Consider the following 19,333-nt stretch of genomic DNA (forward strand, 5'->3'; position numbering starts at 1 on the left):
CTGATTTTTTTTACATAAATTTTTATTTATATCAAATAAAAGCTTCATCCATCAACAATTGACAATAGACACAAAACTTTATTTGTTCTAATGCAATTCTTTAAGCGTTGGTTTTCCACCGCGCGACCGAGAACCGGAAATTGAGTTTAAGGTTTCTCCGTCTCCGTATTTTTCGCTCTCCGGCACAAAGTAAAATTCCTCTTCAGTATTTCGCCGCCGCAAGGGTTGAAAACATCCTTCATCTTCATTCTGATGCACATTGTCGCCTCTCGCGATTTATTATTCTATATTAGTAACCCTATTAACGCTGTCGAAGGAATGAATTTGATTTTCTTTCGCGGGCGCGGCGTACAACACCAGCCCTAATGGGTTTCTTATAACTCTCGAAAACTCTCGAAATTACAAACTTGACGCCGCCCCCACCGAAAACTAATCGCGTCTTTATTACTTACACTAAATTTACTTTAATTTTAATGAGTTTTACTGTTTTTGCGCACGCCCGATGTGAATAAAACAGAGGCGTGCGTTGGAATATTATTAATTACGCCGCTTCGCCGTGTATATTATAAAGGGATTGATAAAGAGTTTTGTTGCTCTTTGTTCAGACGCTAGATTAAATTTCTACATCGAGGATGTTTCAAGTATGAGCAGGAAATCGGAATGCTTTTGACGATTTTATTTCAGAATTTATATTAAACGTAACGGGAATATATTATTATTATTATTAAAAATACTTTGTTATTTTTTATTGCTTTTTATGTTATTAGTATACAATCAAACGTACGTGTCTATTATAGGCAACCAAGTATACACTAAAAAATACTTAAAAACTTTGCGTTGAAAGCTCAGGCTTCGTTTTTTTTTCTTTTTTTTTTCTTGTTACGAGTAAGCACACACAATGCCCGATTAGTCACCCCTCGCACGCGTCGACGTGCACGAAAAGAAACGCGATTGATTTATTTCGGCCCCCGCTTTTCCGATTTCCGGCGAGGAGCACGCTGCGCGAATTGTGCAAATTAACGTATGGAAAACAGGAAGCGAGACGGAATAATTTCGTTCATTTTTCAAGCCGTGGAGCGGGATCTCCTAATTTGTGCGCCGGCGATTTGCTCGACTGCGCCCGGACCAGTTCAGGTGAATGCAGAACGTCGCAGCAAGTTTAATGCCGAAATTACTAGCTGAAATACGGTGCGGGCGAAAGACTCATTCTTGTCGCTGCAATTAAAATGCGCGCGTCCCGGGCATCCGACAAGGCAAATTACGAAGATTGCATGCAGCTGACAGTGATTTCTAAATTCCAGACTCGGGTAATTTTTTTTATTATTAAAAAAATAATTTAAAACACTCTGTATGATAAAAAATAGTAAAACTTCAAATTTTCAGTTTTAATCATTTTAAATTTTTAAAATATTTATGTAAACACGTGAGTTATGATGATTTAAAGTTTTTGGAGCCACGCCTACTGTGACGTAGTACTGGGCGGAGCTCCCAATCCTCATAACCTATTTTATAATTTTCTTTCACTCATAACTCTGGAACTAATCATCGTAAAATCATGATTTTTTGGAATATAAATATTTATATCAAATTGTTTTTATAAACAACAATGGGACAAATAGCGAAATGATCAATTCGAGCATGTAGCAAACCGAGTTATGCCTTTTTGCACTTTGTACGTTTCCACATTTTCCGCGTTTTCCAATTCGACTTGTTGGTTACCCAAGTGAATCCGACAGCTCGCAAATATTCCGAGCGCTATCCGTGTCGGCGCGCATCCATATCCAATATCATTTGCAGTTCATTTTGCATTTTTATATTGCCTCGAGATTTACGCGTTGATACGGCAAAACATTGATACGAAAACAAAATACTCCGCGCGCACAAAACGAGAAATGCATTTACCTTTGGAAAAACAAAAGCATAAAAAAAAGGAGAGGAAAATTGTGAAGAGTGGAAAGATATGAATGATTCAAACTGCGTCAAACAATGCGTGAAATATTTCGCAACCCCTTGCAGGGAAAGTTGAGTTTGGAAAGTAATAATGGCATTTTTTCGAATCGATTTGTAAGTTACGAATACATTTTTTGTTCATCTGCGACTTTTTACTTTCATTCATTGCGCGCGCGAGAAAAAAGGAAACTCGTCATTGTTTGAGGGCGCAACCAGACAGAGTGGAAACGGAAAAAATCAAATTAGTCCACACTTCAGCGTAGACGCAAGGCGGAATTGATTTGACCTGCAGGAAATGAGATTTTCCGGTATTGGTCAACCACGAGAATAGGATTTCCTACAAAATGGGAAACAAATTTATTTGTCAGAAATTTTTCATTACTATTTCAACACAAGTTTTTTTTAAAAAAACAAAAAACTTTTACAAGGCGAAATAATAAAACTTTATGATATAGTTAAAATTTAAATTATATTTAGATAGCAATATCGTGCGGTGCTGAAAGTCGTATTAATTTGCGGCGGTGCGCAAATTTCACTAATTGGAAGGAATCGCAGTTTTTAATTGCGATCCGCCGCCGACGGCGTTCAACGCGAAATTGCGGAAAACAGAAATAATTTTAGTTTCTTCGACGACGTCGTCGCCGCCGCCGACGACACGAACGCGGCCTTCCTCTTCCGCCGACTTATTCGTAATTAAACTTTTGCTCGCACAGTTGAAAGGTTTAATTCGATAGTGGTGCCTTTCGCTGCAATCTCGGCAGTCAAGACACGCGACAGGAACCAAAGCAATATAATATTTCAAAAAATAGGAAAAAACATAAAATTTTAGAAGAAAATTTTTTATTAGCAATTTATTAAACATCCTGTATAATAACATATCAGGTATAGGTAGTAGCGGCTTTACTAAGGGGAATATTTACTTATAATTTAAAACTTTACGCTTTTCTGTTCATCCTTTATCCGGTGCCCTTCGATTTACAGTCTGCTGGATTGTCGGATCGGTTTTCCTATCTTCAACTTTCCACACACTCCATACATGTTATAAGCTTTAGCATAAAATAAGATGTTTTTCTATTTCCACCTTTAAACCGCGGTTTTTAAACAAAAAAAGTTGGTACTTTATACACGGAATGCCAAAACCGTGATTAAAGTACTTTAGTCACGGGCTTTAGTCACGGCGTGGATCCTGCGTTTCTCTAACAACCAAAAAAACAATTTTAATTTTTTTAATGATATTGATTTATGTTAACACCCTGTACTTGGTGTCTGGTTGTAATATAATTTTGCGCAATAAAAGATAACGTTGAAAAACAGTCGAACGACGCTTTGTGTCGCTGCGAGTCGTGACGGAACAACGCAAAGATTAAAATCTGCGAAAGAGGCTATTCGTGTTAACATTTTCTCTAATGAAATTTTCACTTTAGCTGCAGTGCTTTCGAATCACTGGCGCACAACGACGAGGGGATGTGCAACGCGCGCAACAACATCAAAACGATAACAATAAATTCGAGAATTATCTATCGTAGCTTCAACTACAAAAGTGCCTACAAGGGTTCCTATTCCGACGCCCACAGGGCGCCCACTTTTTCTATTATTTTTTTGGTTGTTTTGTCCAATGTACGTGGTCGTTTATAAAGATTGTGATCTTTTAGCGGACAATTCAATACAAAAATTGCTTTTAAACAACTTTTCTACAAAGTAGAAAATATTCGCGTATTCAGATTGCATTTACAAAGAAGCAAATGTGTATAGCTTCACATTTACCAGAGGCTTTTCAGGATTTCTAGCACCTATGGCGCGATGTGATGTACAGAAGGCATACGCTAGAATACACACAATATTGACGTTTCAGAAATCAGAGCGAAATTTACAAGCAAACACTTCGTCCCCGTGTGTCTGAATGCCGGGCGTGTGCGAACGTCATTTGCTAAATATACACCGCTTGAATATGAGGGTGTAAAGGGGGTTGCAGGATGTGCGCTATGCGAATCTCGAGCGTTAGATGACGCGGAAAGCAGGCGTATGGTAAATAAACACGCGGGGAGATTTACTTAAAGCTCATAAACATACATGCATAAAATTTTTGAAAAAAATGATTTTTTTAGTTACAACGTTTATAACTCAAGAACGGTTTGGTAGATTTTGATTATTTTTGTTGTTTTGGATTTGTTTTGAACTAGGTTAGGAGAATATCGATTAAAATATTGAAAATTATTACGTACAGGGTGTTAAATATGGCATGAAAGTTGGTAATGAGATGTAATTATAGTTATAGCTTAATAATTGAATCAGAGATGGCGTTTAAGTGCATTATTAGAATTTTTCATTCCTTTAAAAGGAAATTATGAATTTTATTGATGGAATAGACCTATACAGGGTGTTTAACAAAAAAAGTAAAATTAATTAAATTTTTATTAAAAATTACGTTGACATAGTTGCGGGTAAAACCGAGTAAATAAATATTATTATTCCATTTTTTACCCTTCCGCTCCTAGTAGAAACAAAGCAATAATTAATGTCGGCTAGGGACAGCACGAGGAATTCAGTGATATCTCGTAATTAAGTTCCGCTGCTCGCATTGCAGTCAGTCTCAGCTGCGAGTGTGAGCTGTGGACTCTAGGTCAAAGGGTCAAATAGACAACATTTCCGCACTGGGAGCTTAATAAATGACAAAGTAAATTCAAATAAGATCGCTGGTTGTGCATTGCGCATTGTGAAATTTGATGTTGTTAGGCGTAAACTTGCCGGATTGCAATATCATCCTCTCCAGCCCCCACTCCACACTCTCCACTCAACTGACACCATTGAAAAGTAGAGGAGAGTATCTCATTCCAGTGTGGTGTGGTGCGGTGGTGGTGTCTTGCCGAGGTCTCGGCTCGTTTGGGCGCGTTTAGCCCTAGGATACCAATTAAAAATTAATTAAGACCCAGCATTTCGCCAGCGGGGGGCGACAGGTTTTACAACCCTCCTCTTCAGCCTTCATCTTTACATTTACAGGATCACAGGTTCACACTGTGCAGATATAGATCCACTTCTTACTGTCTTAGAGATAAGGAAGGACTAAGACTAAGGACTTGACGATGTCGTTATGGGAACATGCTTACCCTTTTCTTCTTTTCGAAATTTATCGATTACAATTATGGCTCACAACGGGTTCGGAAGCCTTTCGCTCTTCATTAAACCCCGACACAATAATACCACATCTTATTAACTTGATAAAATGAGAGGATAATGTCGGGGATTCAAACCACTTCACATCACAAGTGTCTTTTCTTTGTAAACAAAAATTATCCTTGACGTATGTTCTTCGGATAATAAAAGTCACCCACTATCGATTTACAATCCTATAAACTATAGCATGTCAAGTTATAGCCCCTACTTCCCGAGAAAATGAAGACGTAGAATTCTGAAGTTGTAAGCAATTCTATCAAACTTTCACAAACTAGGCCCATAACCTGTTGTGTTGTGCAACATTGAGGAACCAGGCCCCCGAATTAAGTTCGACGTGTGTGTTTTGCGAATGATAAAAGTCCTCACTTATACACTCGTATCGATTTACAAACCCTCCAACTCACGCGCAAGCGGATGTCATGCTTCTGGATGTGGAAGCAAGTCAACCGAACGTGCCTTACAAACTGGAGGAAAGTCAAGTAGAAGTAGAAGTAGCGCTGCGTCGAACAATACAAATATAGATATGGATCCCTCTAGCGCAGCGAGCGCTGGAAAAGCTGCTCGAGTTCAATCTTGAGTTGTAAGTTACAACTTGGACTCGAAACACAAGTACTTACAGAACGTACATGCTTCCAGAGATAATCTTGAAATATTTACTCAGGTTGACCCACAACCACCAACGGAAACATTTTAAAGTATAATCTATATATATATATTTACGAGTGGTTTAAATACGAATATTTGATTTTTGTATGTTTGTTACGCGATTGTGTGAAAACCACTTAACCAATTTTGGTAAAATTGGGAATAATGATAGTTTATAACCTGCGAAAAGAGATAGGCTACTTTTTATCCCTAAAAATTTACTTTAAGGGTGTAAAATAAGGGTTGAAAGTTTTTATGAAGTTTTTTTATAGTAATAGTTGTGTAATTCGAATATAGATGGCGTTTTATACGTATAAAAACTTAGTAAATAATAACCTCTAAGTGAGAATTGATATACGACTGTAATATTAATATGAATGTTATCAAAACAATCACCATCTAAACACGACACATTTATTATCCTCTTTGAATCGCCAGTCGAGCGGCAACAACAACAGCAGCACGACAACAGATTATTGATAAACCCGTCGATCGATCGAAGTGCACCGCTTTATTTCGTGCACGCGATTCCTTGCTGTGGTGCTGCACGAGAGGGTGCATGTTGTGACTGAATTTGTTATCGTCTGTGTGTGTGTGTGTGTGTGTGTGGTAATAATGAAGAGTAAAAACGACGGCGGTCCGGAACAGACGGACGATTGCAAAAAGGTCAACCGCCTCCGGTTCCAGCGAAATCGTCCCGAAGGGGGTGTGAATTTATGTGTGTGAGTGTAGAAATGGAGAAAAACACATCTATCATTTATAGGATATGATGGCCGATGGCTCGAAATGTCAGCTTTGAAATAAATTTAATGTGACATTTTAACTTCGTTACTTTATCTTATCCCAGAGCGTTAGTAATAAAATTTAAACCGTTTTTTTCATTTTTCTAGTTCAAATAGTTGAAATTTATAGTCTATGCAACCATGTATACAATACATAGGAGTTCATGTAAAGTTGGTTGCATACATAATTCAAAGATAAAACGCGCGTACGGTGCCATAAAATTTATTAATGGTTATCTTAAAATATATGAAAACCGAAAATTAATTAGCGCCATTAATCACTTTCAGCGCGCTCACGGTGCGCGCAGCTTAATAATATCGGGGTGTACACGGGGCGCAAACAGCATAACACCCCTGGACGCTGGACATTTTTATTCGCGCCATTAGCATCACCACCACACCAGCACCCGAAAAAAGTGGTGGGGGTTGCGAGCAGCAAGTGAGCAAGAAAAAATATTAATCGGAGTCACATCCGGGCTCATCCGGAAACGGGCTGCATGGGTGGAATGTACATATTCATATAGAAATTAAAAAATGAAAGAGAATGGAAGCGATAAAAAGACCCGGGCGCGCAGGGGTGGAAAACTAATAAATAGAGTGCCTTCCGACCTATCCCTAACCTAAAATATTACGCCTTGTTCGCGCATGTAGTATGAATAATAAAAACGTTTTAAAATGATGTAGAATCGCAACATTCAGGCGAAATAAACTGGCACGTTTCACACAAAGTTTAACGAACCTTTTTGAGTTAAAAATAAAAAACAAGCTGTATGCAGGTATATAATAGCCGCGTGGGTGTTGAAAATTAGCTCGGTTGTTAAAAAGTACGCGCAAAACAAATCGTGCAAAACAACCCGCAGCGCAATTTATTTTTACTCTGTGAAGCAATTAAAATCAAGAAATCAAAAGTTCAAGGTTAAAAGTTTAATTACACTTCATTAACCCTGTGATCTTTTAATCTAAAATCTTATATAATCCGGTACGTGCATTTTTGATCATCCGATTATGCGTAAGCTTTTAGTGATAATCGCTTGCTGCAGTTGCACAACTGGTTGCATAACTGAAAGCTATTTATTTCCACGTGTGTGTGTGTGTGTGGGTTTGTTTTGCCCCTACTCCATGATATTGAATCTTCTCTATGCGGCCATATTGGCCGCGGCTTAAATTTACTGCATACGTTTTGCATGGTATTAAGGGATTTGAGCACAAAGTGTGTATAACTCCATATCGCTAAGTAGTCTGCGTTAAATATTCATTGGCTGCGCGGCGGGTGACACGAGCCGAGCATAAACAACGGCGAATCGCAAGGGCAAACCAAACAAGTAATGCGCGAGCTTATGGACTCCGATAATAATATACGCGCCGATTATTCATTTGCGTTAATATTTTAATAACGCACGCCGAACAACAATTAATATTGTTATATTTTCACTTTTATGATATTTTTGTGTTGGTTGATAAGATTTTTGATTTTTCTTGGTAGAAAATGTGTGGATAGGGATATTATTAATAATATTTGTTTAAAAACTTTCAAAATCATTGTAATTATTGCTATAAATTCATATTTAAGTTTAATTGTGTGTTTGTGACGTTTTACCCAAAATCTACTTAACCAATTTTGGTAAATTTTGGTATAGAGATAGTTTTGATCATGGAAAAGCAAATGGACTATTTTTTCCCGAAAAAGTTTATTAAAAGAGTGTAAAATAAGTAATTAAAGTTATTATGCAGATTCTATCATAGTTATAGTTATATAAATTAAATCTAGATGGCGCTAAAGTGCATCATTACTTTTTCTTTAAATTTTTAAATTTTAATATTTTGTTAATTAAATTTAATTACTAATTAATTTTATTAACCATTGATAAACCCGTTGGGAATTTTCCTGGAACAAGTAGTTTTTAATAATAATTATTTTTCCACGTTGCTAGTTAAAATTGTAAATTTTATTACAAACTAATTACCGTACGCGTAGAATGAGGCTTCATTAATATTCCATATTCTAAGCTTGGCCGTGTCGCCGCTTGTCGTTCAGTAATTCGACAAAAGGCGAAAACATGTAATTATGCACGTATTGAATTTAATTAATTACCGCGTAATAATGATTACGTTTCGCGCGTCGGTGCTTAACGATCGCAAACGAGTCACTAAATGACATTTGCGTCGCTCCGGAACTTCCGGCAAGAAATTGTCGTCGAAAGTCTCGTTGGTCTCGGTAATAATAACGAAGAACAGAGTCCCGCCTAATGCGGAATTACGTCGGGAATATTACGCGAAAACTCGTTTTAATATTTTTAATATTCTTTAAGTGTGCGCCATGCGCATAGAGCGCCGGGTTTGTTCTTTTATTATTTGTGGTTGGGCAAAAACTTACAGCGTCTATATACAAGGACGTGGAATTAATTTATAAAATGAGCCACAGCCACGACAAACACGCAAAATGCATAATGCAAAATGGAAATGAAAAAAAAACACAACGACACTGAATGCCAAATGAAAACTTATGCAACCCAATTTACAAATTATAGTGTTTAACATACAATATGTCCCACAGAAATCACTGATTTTAATTTAGAATAAAACATTTTTAGGTTTAAACACATTGTATGTTGATATTGGTGCTTATGCAACCCAATTTGCAAATTTACTTACATGTAACTCGCACGTCATGTGTGTATATGTTCTTTTTTTCTTCGTCTTCATTTTTTACCGTATATTCTTTCGTTTAGTTGGCTTTGCCAGCCGTTTCCTGCCGTTTTGTACAACGACATACGTTATACCTTACACGCTCATACGGATCGTTATAAATTACCCTTTGAATTAATAACGCCGGTATTATGTCGAGCTTTGGAAAGTTGTCGCGCGCATAAATAGGCACGTTGGCGTCGTTTTCATAAATTTGAAAGCGAACGTACGCAAAAGTTTTTCCTCACCGCGGCGCAAAAAGTTTGCGCAACCCTCTCGAGATGGAATAATCGTATAACTATGATGTAAACTTTTGTACGTCGTTTAATTCCACTCGATTCGAATTGACACTTTTTCGAAAGTTAAAAAAATCTATTACGCGAAAAGTTTGAGCAAATTGGTGGCGCGGGAGCTCCGCCCAGATGTGTAGTGCGCATGCGTCACGCCGAGCATAGTGTATTATGCATATTTACTCGGCGGATGTGTCAAGAGGAACAAAAGAAAACTAGCGTATTTTAAATCTTTCATCCCCGCACGCGCATAAACAACCAGCCGTCGTAAAAGTCAACGCCGGGCGAAAACAACAGAAGACACGCCTGAATAAACCGAATTTCTCGTTAAATATTAACACCCCCTCCCCGCTCACACCTCCCAAACATCGCCATCCGGATAACATTATTTATTTACGCCGTCGGGTTCAGCCGCCGGCGTATTTATCAGCCATCGCGATGATATCAATCCGACCTTTTTTTTTCTCCTGGTGCTCTCTAAAGGTGTAAATTTACGTTTTGCATTTTTCACACGCACTAAAAATATTTTTAGGTTTTTGTCTTCTTGCGAAAGATTAAAACATTCTGCGCAAAATTTTAATTATTTTTTATCACCACCTGACCTGATCTACGTCTCAACCATTCTTCTTCTTCATCTCCTCATCTTTCATCCGGTGCGCCCGTTTTGCATCGTTTGCATCGCCGGTGGCGCCAAACTTAATTAAATTATTTTATTACGGAAAATATTTGCCTTCGCTTTATGATTTCGACAAGATGTTATTACTTATTACTCGCGTCGTCGGCTGAGCTGCATCGACTGAGCGCAGCTCGCTTTATTATTGAAAGGATAATGGAGAATTTAATAAGTTAGTAATTGCTTTCGGGGCAGCCAGCAGCACCGAAAGTGTTATAAGACAAAACACCCACCCACCTCTCTCACCAGCAAGGTGTGCGAATTATTTTAATTAGTTCCAACTTTGAGGCCCTCAGGTCCATGATGAAACTTTACCCAAAGTCATCCACTCATCTATTGGCAATTATAATTAAAACTAACGTCTGCAACGCCCTCTCGGTGACATAAACTGCAACTTTTTATTTAGTTTTAATATATTTTTTAATAGAAATTGCAAATCGAAAGTTTTTCACTCGTAAACACCTGCTAGTGGCATATAATTTAAGATGTGCCGCCGCTCTTATAATACCACCCCCTATTTCGAATGGCAAACTTGGAATGCAACGAGTTTCGAGTGGTGAATATGTGAGCATGTGAAGTTTTCACTTTGGAAATGAGAGAATGCTTGAGCAAACTCACGTTCGAGAATGTTTAGACTTTGGGCGCGGGTTTAGAGTATCCAGTTTTCGATGTGCAGCCTGCACGAGTGCGTTGAGTGTGTGAAATGTGCAATTGGAAACGTTTCCACACTCGAAGCCTTCACAATGCACACAATTCAATGGCGTAAAATATGAGGGGCATAAATTGTGTGCTTTTCGATGATAAATAGTTTCGGAAACAAGCATATAAACACGTCATCTGCTTTAATGTTTATGATTTTCATGCCGGAACATTACTAAGAAGCTTATTGTAAGATCATATATATAAATGATAATGCCAGAAGCGTTTTGTAAAGTATATTATATATGAAGTAGTATAATCTTTACAGATACCTATAAATTTTTATAGAAATCTATACTTAGGAGTGAATGTCGGTAAGTGTATTGCAGCGCCATCTAGGTTTGAGTTTTTGTACTGTGGTTTTGGTTCTTATTTAACCTATTTTTATTTTGCAAAAAAAGTTGCCTATATTTTTTTGCACGAAAAAAAACACGAAAATGTTTACTTTTTGTTAAATTCTTTGTCTTTTTGATCAACTCGGTATATTAACACAATTGAAGAATAGCTGGTATAATCCGAATTGTATTATTAGATCTACCGGTGCATCCAGTTGCTTGAATTGCGAGATTACATTTTGCGGGCGCTTTGTAGCAATTCTATTTGACCGCCGCAGCTATACGCCGCTTGCCGATTGTGAATTAAAGTCGGTTTTGCGTCGGCGGTGGCGCGCAAAAGACGTGTCGATTTGAGCACGCCGCTCGCGCCGCTTCTGTAATTATTAGATAATGATTGCTCCGCCCGCGGCCGTAAGACGCGCCTCGCCCGCACGGCCATTAACTAAGATTCCAATTTGTAGCGCACGCGAAGGAGTTCTTAATTACACCGCCTTACTCAGCCCACTGCTGCCACCATCGCATTCTTGCTCGACTTTAATGCCGAATTCCTCCATATTTTGAGGTCACTTATGCGACGCGCGCGCGCGCCCCCTATTGATTTATAGCGGATTCGACTCGCGGCGAAATTAAACTCATAAAACTACAGATAAAACGCTATAAATATTTGAAATTGCATCCGGCGATGTTCGGCGAAGACTTGAAGTCGACATGCTCGGCGCGTCTCCGATGGCGGGAAATTGTTCGCGACACTTTCATCCCTCGAATGCTCATTTCGAGGAGCATCTCAACTCCTTATTGCAACAGATGTCAACTTGCATTTACCCAGGGCAACGGGAAAACCTCGCGCCGAGAACACACTATCATACAGGGTATTATTAATCAAAACATGGCGCGTGTTTTCCTGAAAGAGAAACACAAGGCCCCGGACCGCGGTCGGTCGGAGTCTAAGTCAGTGCTAAGTTGAATTTCATTAGGGGCCGGCCTCGGGGCGCCGCTGCGTCATTAAGTTGTGTATGCGGTGCCGTTAGTGCTGCTATTATTTATAGAACTCACACAAGAAGCACGCGCACCGCACTCCCACATCCACATCCTGCAGATATTAAACTGCATTGAACAATCCGTTTGCGCGCTCGTTTCCGCTTGTGCCGCCGTCGGGGAGTGAAAGATTTTTCATTCGAAATTCGTATTAATTAATCGTCTGTTGTATGCAACATTGTATGCATCGCGTATGGGGTGCCATCTGTTTGGCGAAAGTTTGATGATAGACGAGCTGGGCGATGGCGCAAAAAATGCTTTTAACGTTATTACTTCGCTGCTCCGGGCGCCCAACTATGATACATAAATTAAACAACAGGACAGAGCGACATCGGGGGACATGATGCCCGACCATTAATAATCTGCATCTCGTAGAGATCGGCTTGTCACCCAGCGGAAAATCGCAACTTTTCGTTTCATTCACCGCGCACAACGCTTTGTGTCGTCATGACGCCGCAGGAAAAAAAAAACACATTACGGCAATGACCACAAATTAAAGATAATTTCACCCGTGGGAACGCTCTTTGCTTTTATAACCTTCACCTGCCTTCCGGTCTTTGGAATTCCTCACATCTTTGGTATTTGGTATTTTTCAAGTCAAACGGAACAATCCATATTACACCACCACACTGTGATGATACCGGAAGTCGAGGTGGACATTGGAAACGTCCACATACTTTTATTTATCTGTCTTTTATATTATACTCTTGTCCTCGTTACGAACAAAAGCATTCGGGAACAGAAGCTGGAAAGTTTCCGCGTCGTTCTTGTTTCCTCGTTTGCTCAAACTGCGCTTTACCCCCACCAACTATACAATTATCCAGGCATCCAACGCTGCAGCGTGAAATAGAAATAGATGAAATAACAATAAAATAGAAAACACTCCATGGCGGATTATCGTTATTTTATAAAACCGTCATAAATTTCACGCTAACTATACGAATGCATTTCCGGTTTATCTTGCGCGTATAAATATTAACAATACTAATATAAATAAAGCTTCTGTATCGCCAGCCAGAGGGATTTGAAAAATAATTCGCTCTTTGAGCACTCTGGAGCACATTTAATTGAAATCTTTATTCAAATACAAAAAGCTTTCCGCCTCCACCCACGCGATGTTCACAGCCCCATGGGGATATGATCATATAATGCAATATAGAGCGCGCGCTTTTTCTGTATGTCATGCGTGGCCGGCGGCGACGCGATTAGTTAAAAATCCATTACGGAGCGCACACGAAAAATTTATTTAACGCACGCTTAAAAATGTATTAACGGGATTATTTATTGCGCGCCAGCGCTGAATATGTGCCACATCTGTCTCTATCTTTTTCGCGACATGGCAACACGCGGAAATGAATATGCGCCGCGTTTGACATTTATAAATTTTATATTTGCGCCAGATCAAACAGCCCCCTGGGTCGCGGGACTGAATAGGGGTAATGTATATAATATATTGCTAAAGTCTCAAAGGACTCGATGCGATAATGCGGTGGATTAACGCATGAATTATTGTTGTTAGTGTTTGTAATTTTAAATGTATTAAGATGATATCAAAGGAATTGATAAGAAAAGGATATAACATGCGCCTTAAATAAATAACCTGTGTTTTGTTACATTGTAATTACCAGAGAATATTTTTTTCATAATACGAACGGATTTTAATAAAAAATAACTACTTTAATAAAATAATAACATTAATTATTTTTGAGCTTTTTGGTCTTATAACGTACTGATTCTGCCAATTAAATTCTCAATTTTAATTTAAATTAGGATTAGAAAAGCTTATAATGCATTTAGCGCCATCTGGGAGTGAATTTCGGGACAATAACTATGATTACATCACTATTACAACTTTCATCCCTTATTTAACACCCTTAAAATTAGTATTTTGCGATAAAAAGTAGCCTATTCACTTTTCCAATGTCTTAAATATATTTATACCAAATTTTAACAAAATTGATTAAATGGTTTTTACGTTAAAGTGATACAAACATACAAAATCCTCAAATTTGCTTTTAAATTTTACCTATTTTTGTTTATAATTTAAGATTTACCAAGATGATATCAAATTAATTGATAACCACCCGCGTACCAAAATAAACAACCCTTATTCCATCCGATTGTAATTACACGACACAATTCTTATCCACCCCACGCACGACGCAATGTTTAATATATTCATACGAATACAATTTCACCCTAAGATGCTTTTCCATCAAATTCCGTCCCTTTGCGTGCAGCATCCGAAAGTGTGTACATGTGCGTGGCTTTCCAAAACAAACTCGTTGGCAATTAATTAATTAATTAAACCTCATCCACATGAGAAGTGGTCCGCGCGCTCCAAAGCAGATGATACTTCTTTCAAAAACGAGATAGTAGGATATACACAACATCATCCGCACTGATGCAAATTACATCCGACATCCTCGAAGCGCTAAACATTAAACGCTAAGCACTTTGCTTTATGACTTTCTTAGTCCAAATTTCCACATTATGCAAATATTCATTTTTCAACGGCGCGTGGCCGGCGTGCACCGCAGGAAAGTAATGGCGCGGTGCGGAATGTTAAGAGCATTAAAGACAGCACCCTCTCCCCGTTGGACCACCACGCCAACCCACGAGGGTTGTGAGCTTGTGCTGATTTAGAGTATTTGAAGAATTTAAATATTTAATTAATGGAAGCGCTGAGCAAGCGATGCTTGCCGCTTGCGAAAGTTGCACGTCAACGCGAAATAAAATAAAATTAGGAAGCGAAGGCGATGTGGAGGTATATGGGGAAGAGGGTGGAGAAGGTTGGCAAATGTTTGCTCGATAAACAAGAAAAATGTGAAACGCTTGTATTATTTTCACTTCCGTTTATTCCAATGGTGAAAAAAAGGCGCTTTTCTTGCTGTTTCTTTGTAGGGGTGAGTTTTTTTTTTTGCACTGGCGGAGCAGGCTGATATCGAGATGTTTTGTGTGCGTAGACTTTTCGACTAGAAAATCTAGAAAATCGAGAGCAATAAATACCGTCCTTGACTCGCCATCTTGGCTCCGCCATTGGGATGTGAGATGGAAGACGTAATAAATTCTGCTGCGGACATGATTGTTCTTAATTATCTCGTCGGAGGAGGGTATTAGGTTGCGGGCGAGGCAGTCGCACGACTGGTCACTTTATTTTCCCCACTCACACCCGCGGGGGAAAAAGATAAGCGAGATTGAAACACGCATGAAACTCATAAGAATGTAAAACATCCCTTCAAGACATCAGACATCTCGAGGTTGGGTTATGTTATGTTTTATTTTGTTGTTTTCTGCATTACCGACAAGAGTAGTTGGTTGCATATCTATGCATGAATGACCTCCGGGCGTAAGCAGATAACAAGCTCTCTTCTATACTTCTATACTTTAGAAAACAACAATTGTAAGACAAACATTGTGCTCTATTGATGACTTGAAGTGGCAGTAAATATTTAAACAATGTATTGTCCAATTGCAGGTCGTAGCCAAGGGGCGTCCGAGCACAGCGCCTATTGGGAGCAGCCGTTCTCGCAGCCCTACTTTGACAACTCGTCCCGTCGTGATGTCACATCCACCGTGGGACAAACGGCGCATCTGCACTGCCGTGTGCGCAACCTCGGCGATCGTGCGGTACGTAAACCACTTCTCTCTGACTCCTTGGTCCAACTGGGCGCCAACTTCGGTACTCCAAGTCCATCCGAGAAACTTTACACTCCTCACTCAACGATTCTCGCGCGAGATTGGTTTGATAAGACCAAGTTTGCGAGAGTTGAGTTCCAGGCGGCTTGACTTTTCGACTTGACTTGAGCTTCACGCCTGGAACTATGCGCCAAGTTTGTCGGGAATAATTTTGCTAATAAGTCACACACAACACGCCCACACACATTCGGTGTTTTTGTGATTATTGTTTGGCAACTGTGTGTTGCTTCTGTCCGGGGATCAGATTGAACTGACTTGGAAGCCCTGCGCCAATTTTCAGCTATCTTGTTTGCGTAATGGAACAAACATGAGCTCACTGAAAGGCAAAAACGTCCAAGGACGCACCTTTATTTGCGCGCAGCGTTTCGCACGTCGGGAGCTTTAAACTTCTGCGAAATATGCAGAAAGCTTTTTTCCAGCTTTTTCCAGTCACCCGACCAAACAAACACATTGTTCCTTTTACTTTCACTTTCATTTGTTTTCCTTTTTATTTGTGCGCCACACACAAAAGACTTACGAAAGTCTATTGCTTCGAAGGTTTCATCTCGGGGACGTTTTACATTATACATTTACAGCGGACTTTAATGTTTAATTCTGAGGAAATTATTAGCTAGGACCCGACTTAGGCTTGAAAGACAAACAGATATAAATTATCCCCGGCCGCATTTGGCGTGGGCGCCAATCGACTAGCGACTGGGGAGGGTATTTTTCTTCGAGTGCCCTCGTCGCTTACCCTTTCGGCAATAAATCGGCAGGTTTGATATCGCGATGCGGCGCTCGCTCAGCCGATAAGCGCGCCGCCGCCGTCGTCTTATCATCGAACCTTTCGCAATTTCTACGTTTATGAGGATGGCGGTGGGCGGGCGCGGAATGTGCATGCCCTAATGTTCATTTCGCTCGTATATTCCAGCTTAAGGGCTGTGCACAAGGATATTCCACTGGGACGCGTGGAGCACAATCGCAATCGGAAAAATACAAATTTCTAATTTTATTATTCGCGGCGCGCTTTTACGATCACTGCCATTGTAGCGTAATTGCACACAATGAATTCCCACTGTGAGAAATACTATTTTAAGCGAAATCTAAGGATTTACCAATGACTTAGATATCTCTTGTCTTTACTACTCTAATATCTATAATTTTAGAATCAGTTATTTCACTGTAAATTTGATATCTTTGTCGCAGGTCGAGGATTATAATAATTAAAACCTCAAGGTCCTTCATAACCTCAATCCTAGCCTAGACACTAATTAATCATATTCTATCATCTCGCTTTTGTGCTCGTTTCTAACAGATTTTCCCCCGGACAAGTTTTTCATCTCCATATGAGATCTCTTGTTAGAAACCCGATCTTCGTATTTGGCTATACAACGCTGTTAAATGGTCGTCACTTACATTGTGCAATCCTTAATTAATTCGCGCGCTCAGGCGAGAGCATTAAATTCGTCGGTCTTTAATACGCGCCGTCGTCGTCGTCGTAATGAACGTTTCAATAAAATTTATAGCGGCAAGACCTAATCTGTTCTTGTCGCGTTGTCGCATTTACCATTTCGCGCGGCGGCGGCGCCTCGCTTGCATTATGCCCGCATTAAACTACGCACCCTACGAGCTGAGGGTTTATTGTGCACTCATGTCAAGTGCACAATCAAAAATTTTCAACTAGTAAAAGCAGCACAGGATAAGATTCGTAATTAATTAGTTTTCTGTGTCTTTTTTAGGTGTCATGGATTCGTAAAAGGGACCTACATATATTAACAGTGGGAATATTGACATACACAAACGACCAGAGGTTCCAGTCATTGCACACGGATGGTTCTGACGAGTGGACGCTGAAGGTAGCTTCTCCACAGACCCGAGACAGCGGTGTCTATGAGTGCCAGGTCAGCACCGAGCCCAAAATCAGTCAAGCGTTCAAACTGAACGTTGTCGGTAAGTTTCGCTATCTGTATACCGCCATTCCAAGTCATTGCACATGTCTAATGTTTGATGTGTTTAATGTTTTAGTCTCCAAGGCAAAGATCCTTGGCAACGCCGAGCTGTATATCAAAAGCGGCAGCGACATCAACCTCACCTGCATAGTCCTGCAGACGCCTGACCCGCCCAGCTTCATCTACTGGTATCGCGGTGGTAATGTGATCAACTACTCCCAACGTGGTGGAATTAGTGTTGTCACTGAGAAACAGACACGCACCAGCCGCCTGCTTATCTCACGAGCACTGCCCACCGACAGCGGTAATTACACCTGTTCGCCATCGTCTTCAGACGCTGCGAGTGTCCTGGTGCATGTGCTCAATGGTGAGCAACCTGCGGCGATGCAACACGGCAATAATAGCAGTTCGGCAACGAGCTGGACGCTCGATTTGCTTCTCACCATTCTCGTTCAGTGTCTGATCTTCAAACGGTGAACACCAGGTGGACTCACGATGTGTCCGGATGCGCAAACATAGCTCTCTAGCTATTAATATTATCTGTTGAATGTTCACGACGATTTGTCATCATATCATCATGATCCCCTTTTATTATTCTATCATTGTGAACATTATGAATAACTTTTCTATAATAAGACCATGATAATAACGATAAAGATTGCTAACCAATAGCAACAATTCCCTTTATATATAATGTATATTTAGATAATGTGTAAATACCCCAGTGAAGCGAATGGATATTGAATAACAATTATACTGGAATGGCTTTCATATCGGCAGTACACTTAAAATACTTTCTATTCGTTTTAGAATTTGTACTGATTGTGAGTAAGACATCTCTTTAATAGCGTTGACGAAACTGAAAACAGAAAACCCTTACGTTCATAATCGCTAATAAATAATTGTAACATACTTAGTACACACCCCGATTGGACTCTAATACCATTCATAGAAGTATTATACTAGTCAAACAATAAATATAAATAACTACCGAATAATGTGTATAAATACTTATAAGATATATTAATTATAACACACTACAATAAAGACGTAAAGTATTATACAGATACGAGACTTTATGGGTGTAAAGAGACGATATGCGAGAGAAAACTATGATTGATTAACTGTGCTACAAGATTATTGAATAATTGTAAATAGAAATAATAATCGATTTAACTAATATACATTGTTGTTTTATTTAATAGCTTCCTACACATTTTATGACTGATTTACATTGGTTTATGAGGACCATAAAGCCTAAACGGTTAATATTAACAATAAAAGTTACTAAAATAATAGATGTAAAATTATATTATCTATCAGAATCCCAAAACAGAATTCGAAAATTCCAACTATTAATTTCGGACATAAAAAAAAGAAATCTTTTGCCTTTTTTATAACAAAATCTTTTCTTTAAAAATTTTTTGTGCCATTTTGGTTG

General features: G+C 39.2%; 1 protein-coding gene across 2 annotated transcripts in view; it reads left to right on the forward strand.

Annotated features, from left to right (window-relative positions):
* LOC135797357 (hemicentin-1-like) overlaps positions 1-19,074 on the forward strand; it is a 117,787-nt gene extending 98,713 nt beyond the window's left edge. For both annotated transcript variants that reach the window (XM_065309660.1, XM_065309658.1), the window contains 3 exons: positions 15,744-15,895; positions 17,683-17,893; positions 17,969-19,074. In XM_065309660.1, coding sequence (XP_065165732.1) covers positions 15,744-15,895; positions 17,683-17,893; positions 17,969-18,369 — 764 coding nt within the window. In that variant the 3' untranslated portion in view covers positions 18,370-19,074. The remainder of the gene's footprint in view (positions 1-15,743; positions 15,896-17,682; positions 17,894-17,968) is intronic.
* The last annotated feature ends 259 nt before the right edge of the window (positions 19,075-19,333 follow it).

Source organism: Atheta coriaria, unplaced genomic scaffold, assembly GCF_025399875.1.
Source record: "Atheta coriaria isolate IRGN ID8LTWV9N9 unplaced genomic scaffold, Caltech_Dcor_3.1 hic_scaffold_8_pilon, whole genome shotgun sequence".
NCBI classification, from domain to species: Eukaryota; Metazoa; Arthropoda; class Insecta; order Coleoptera; family Staphylinidae; genus Dalotia; species Dalotia coriaria.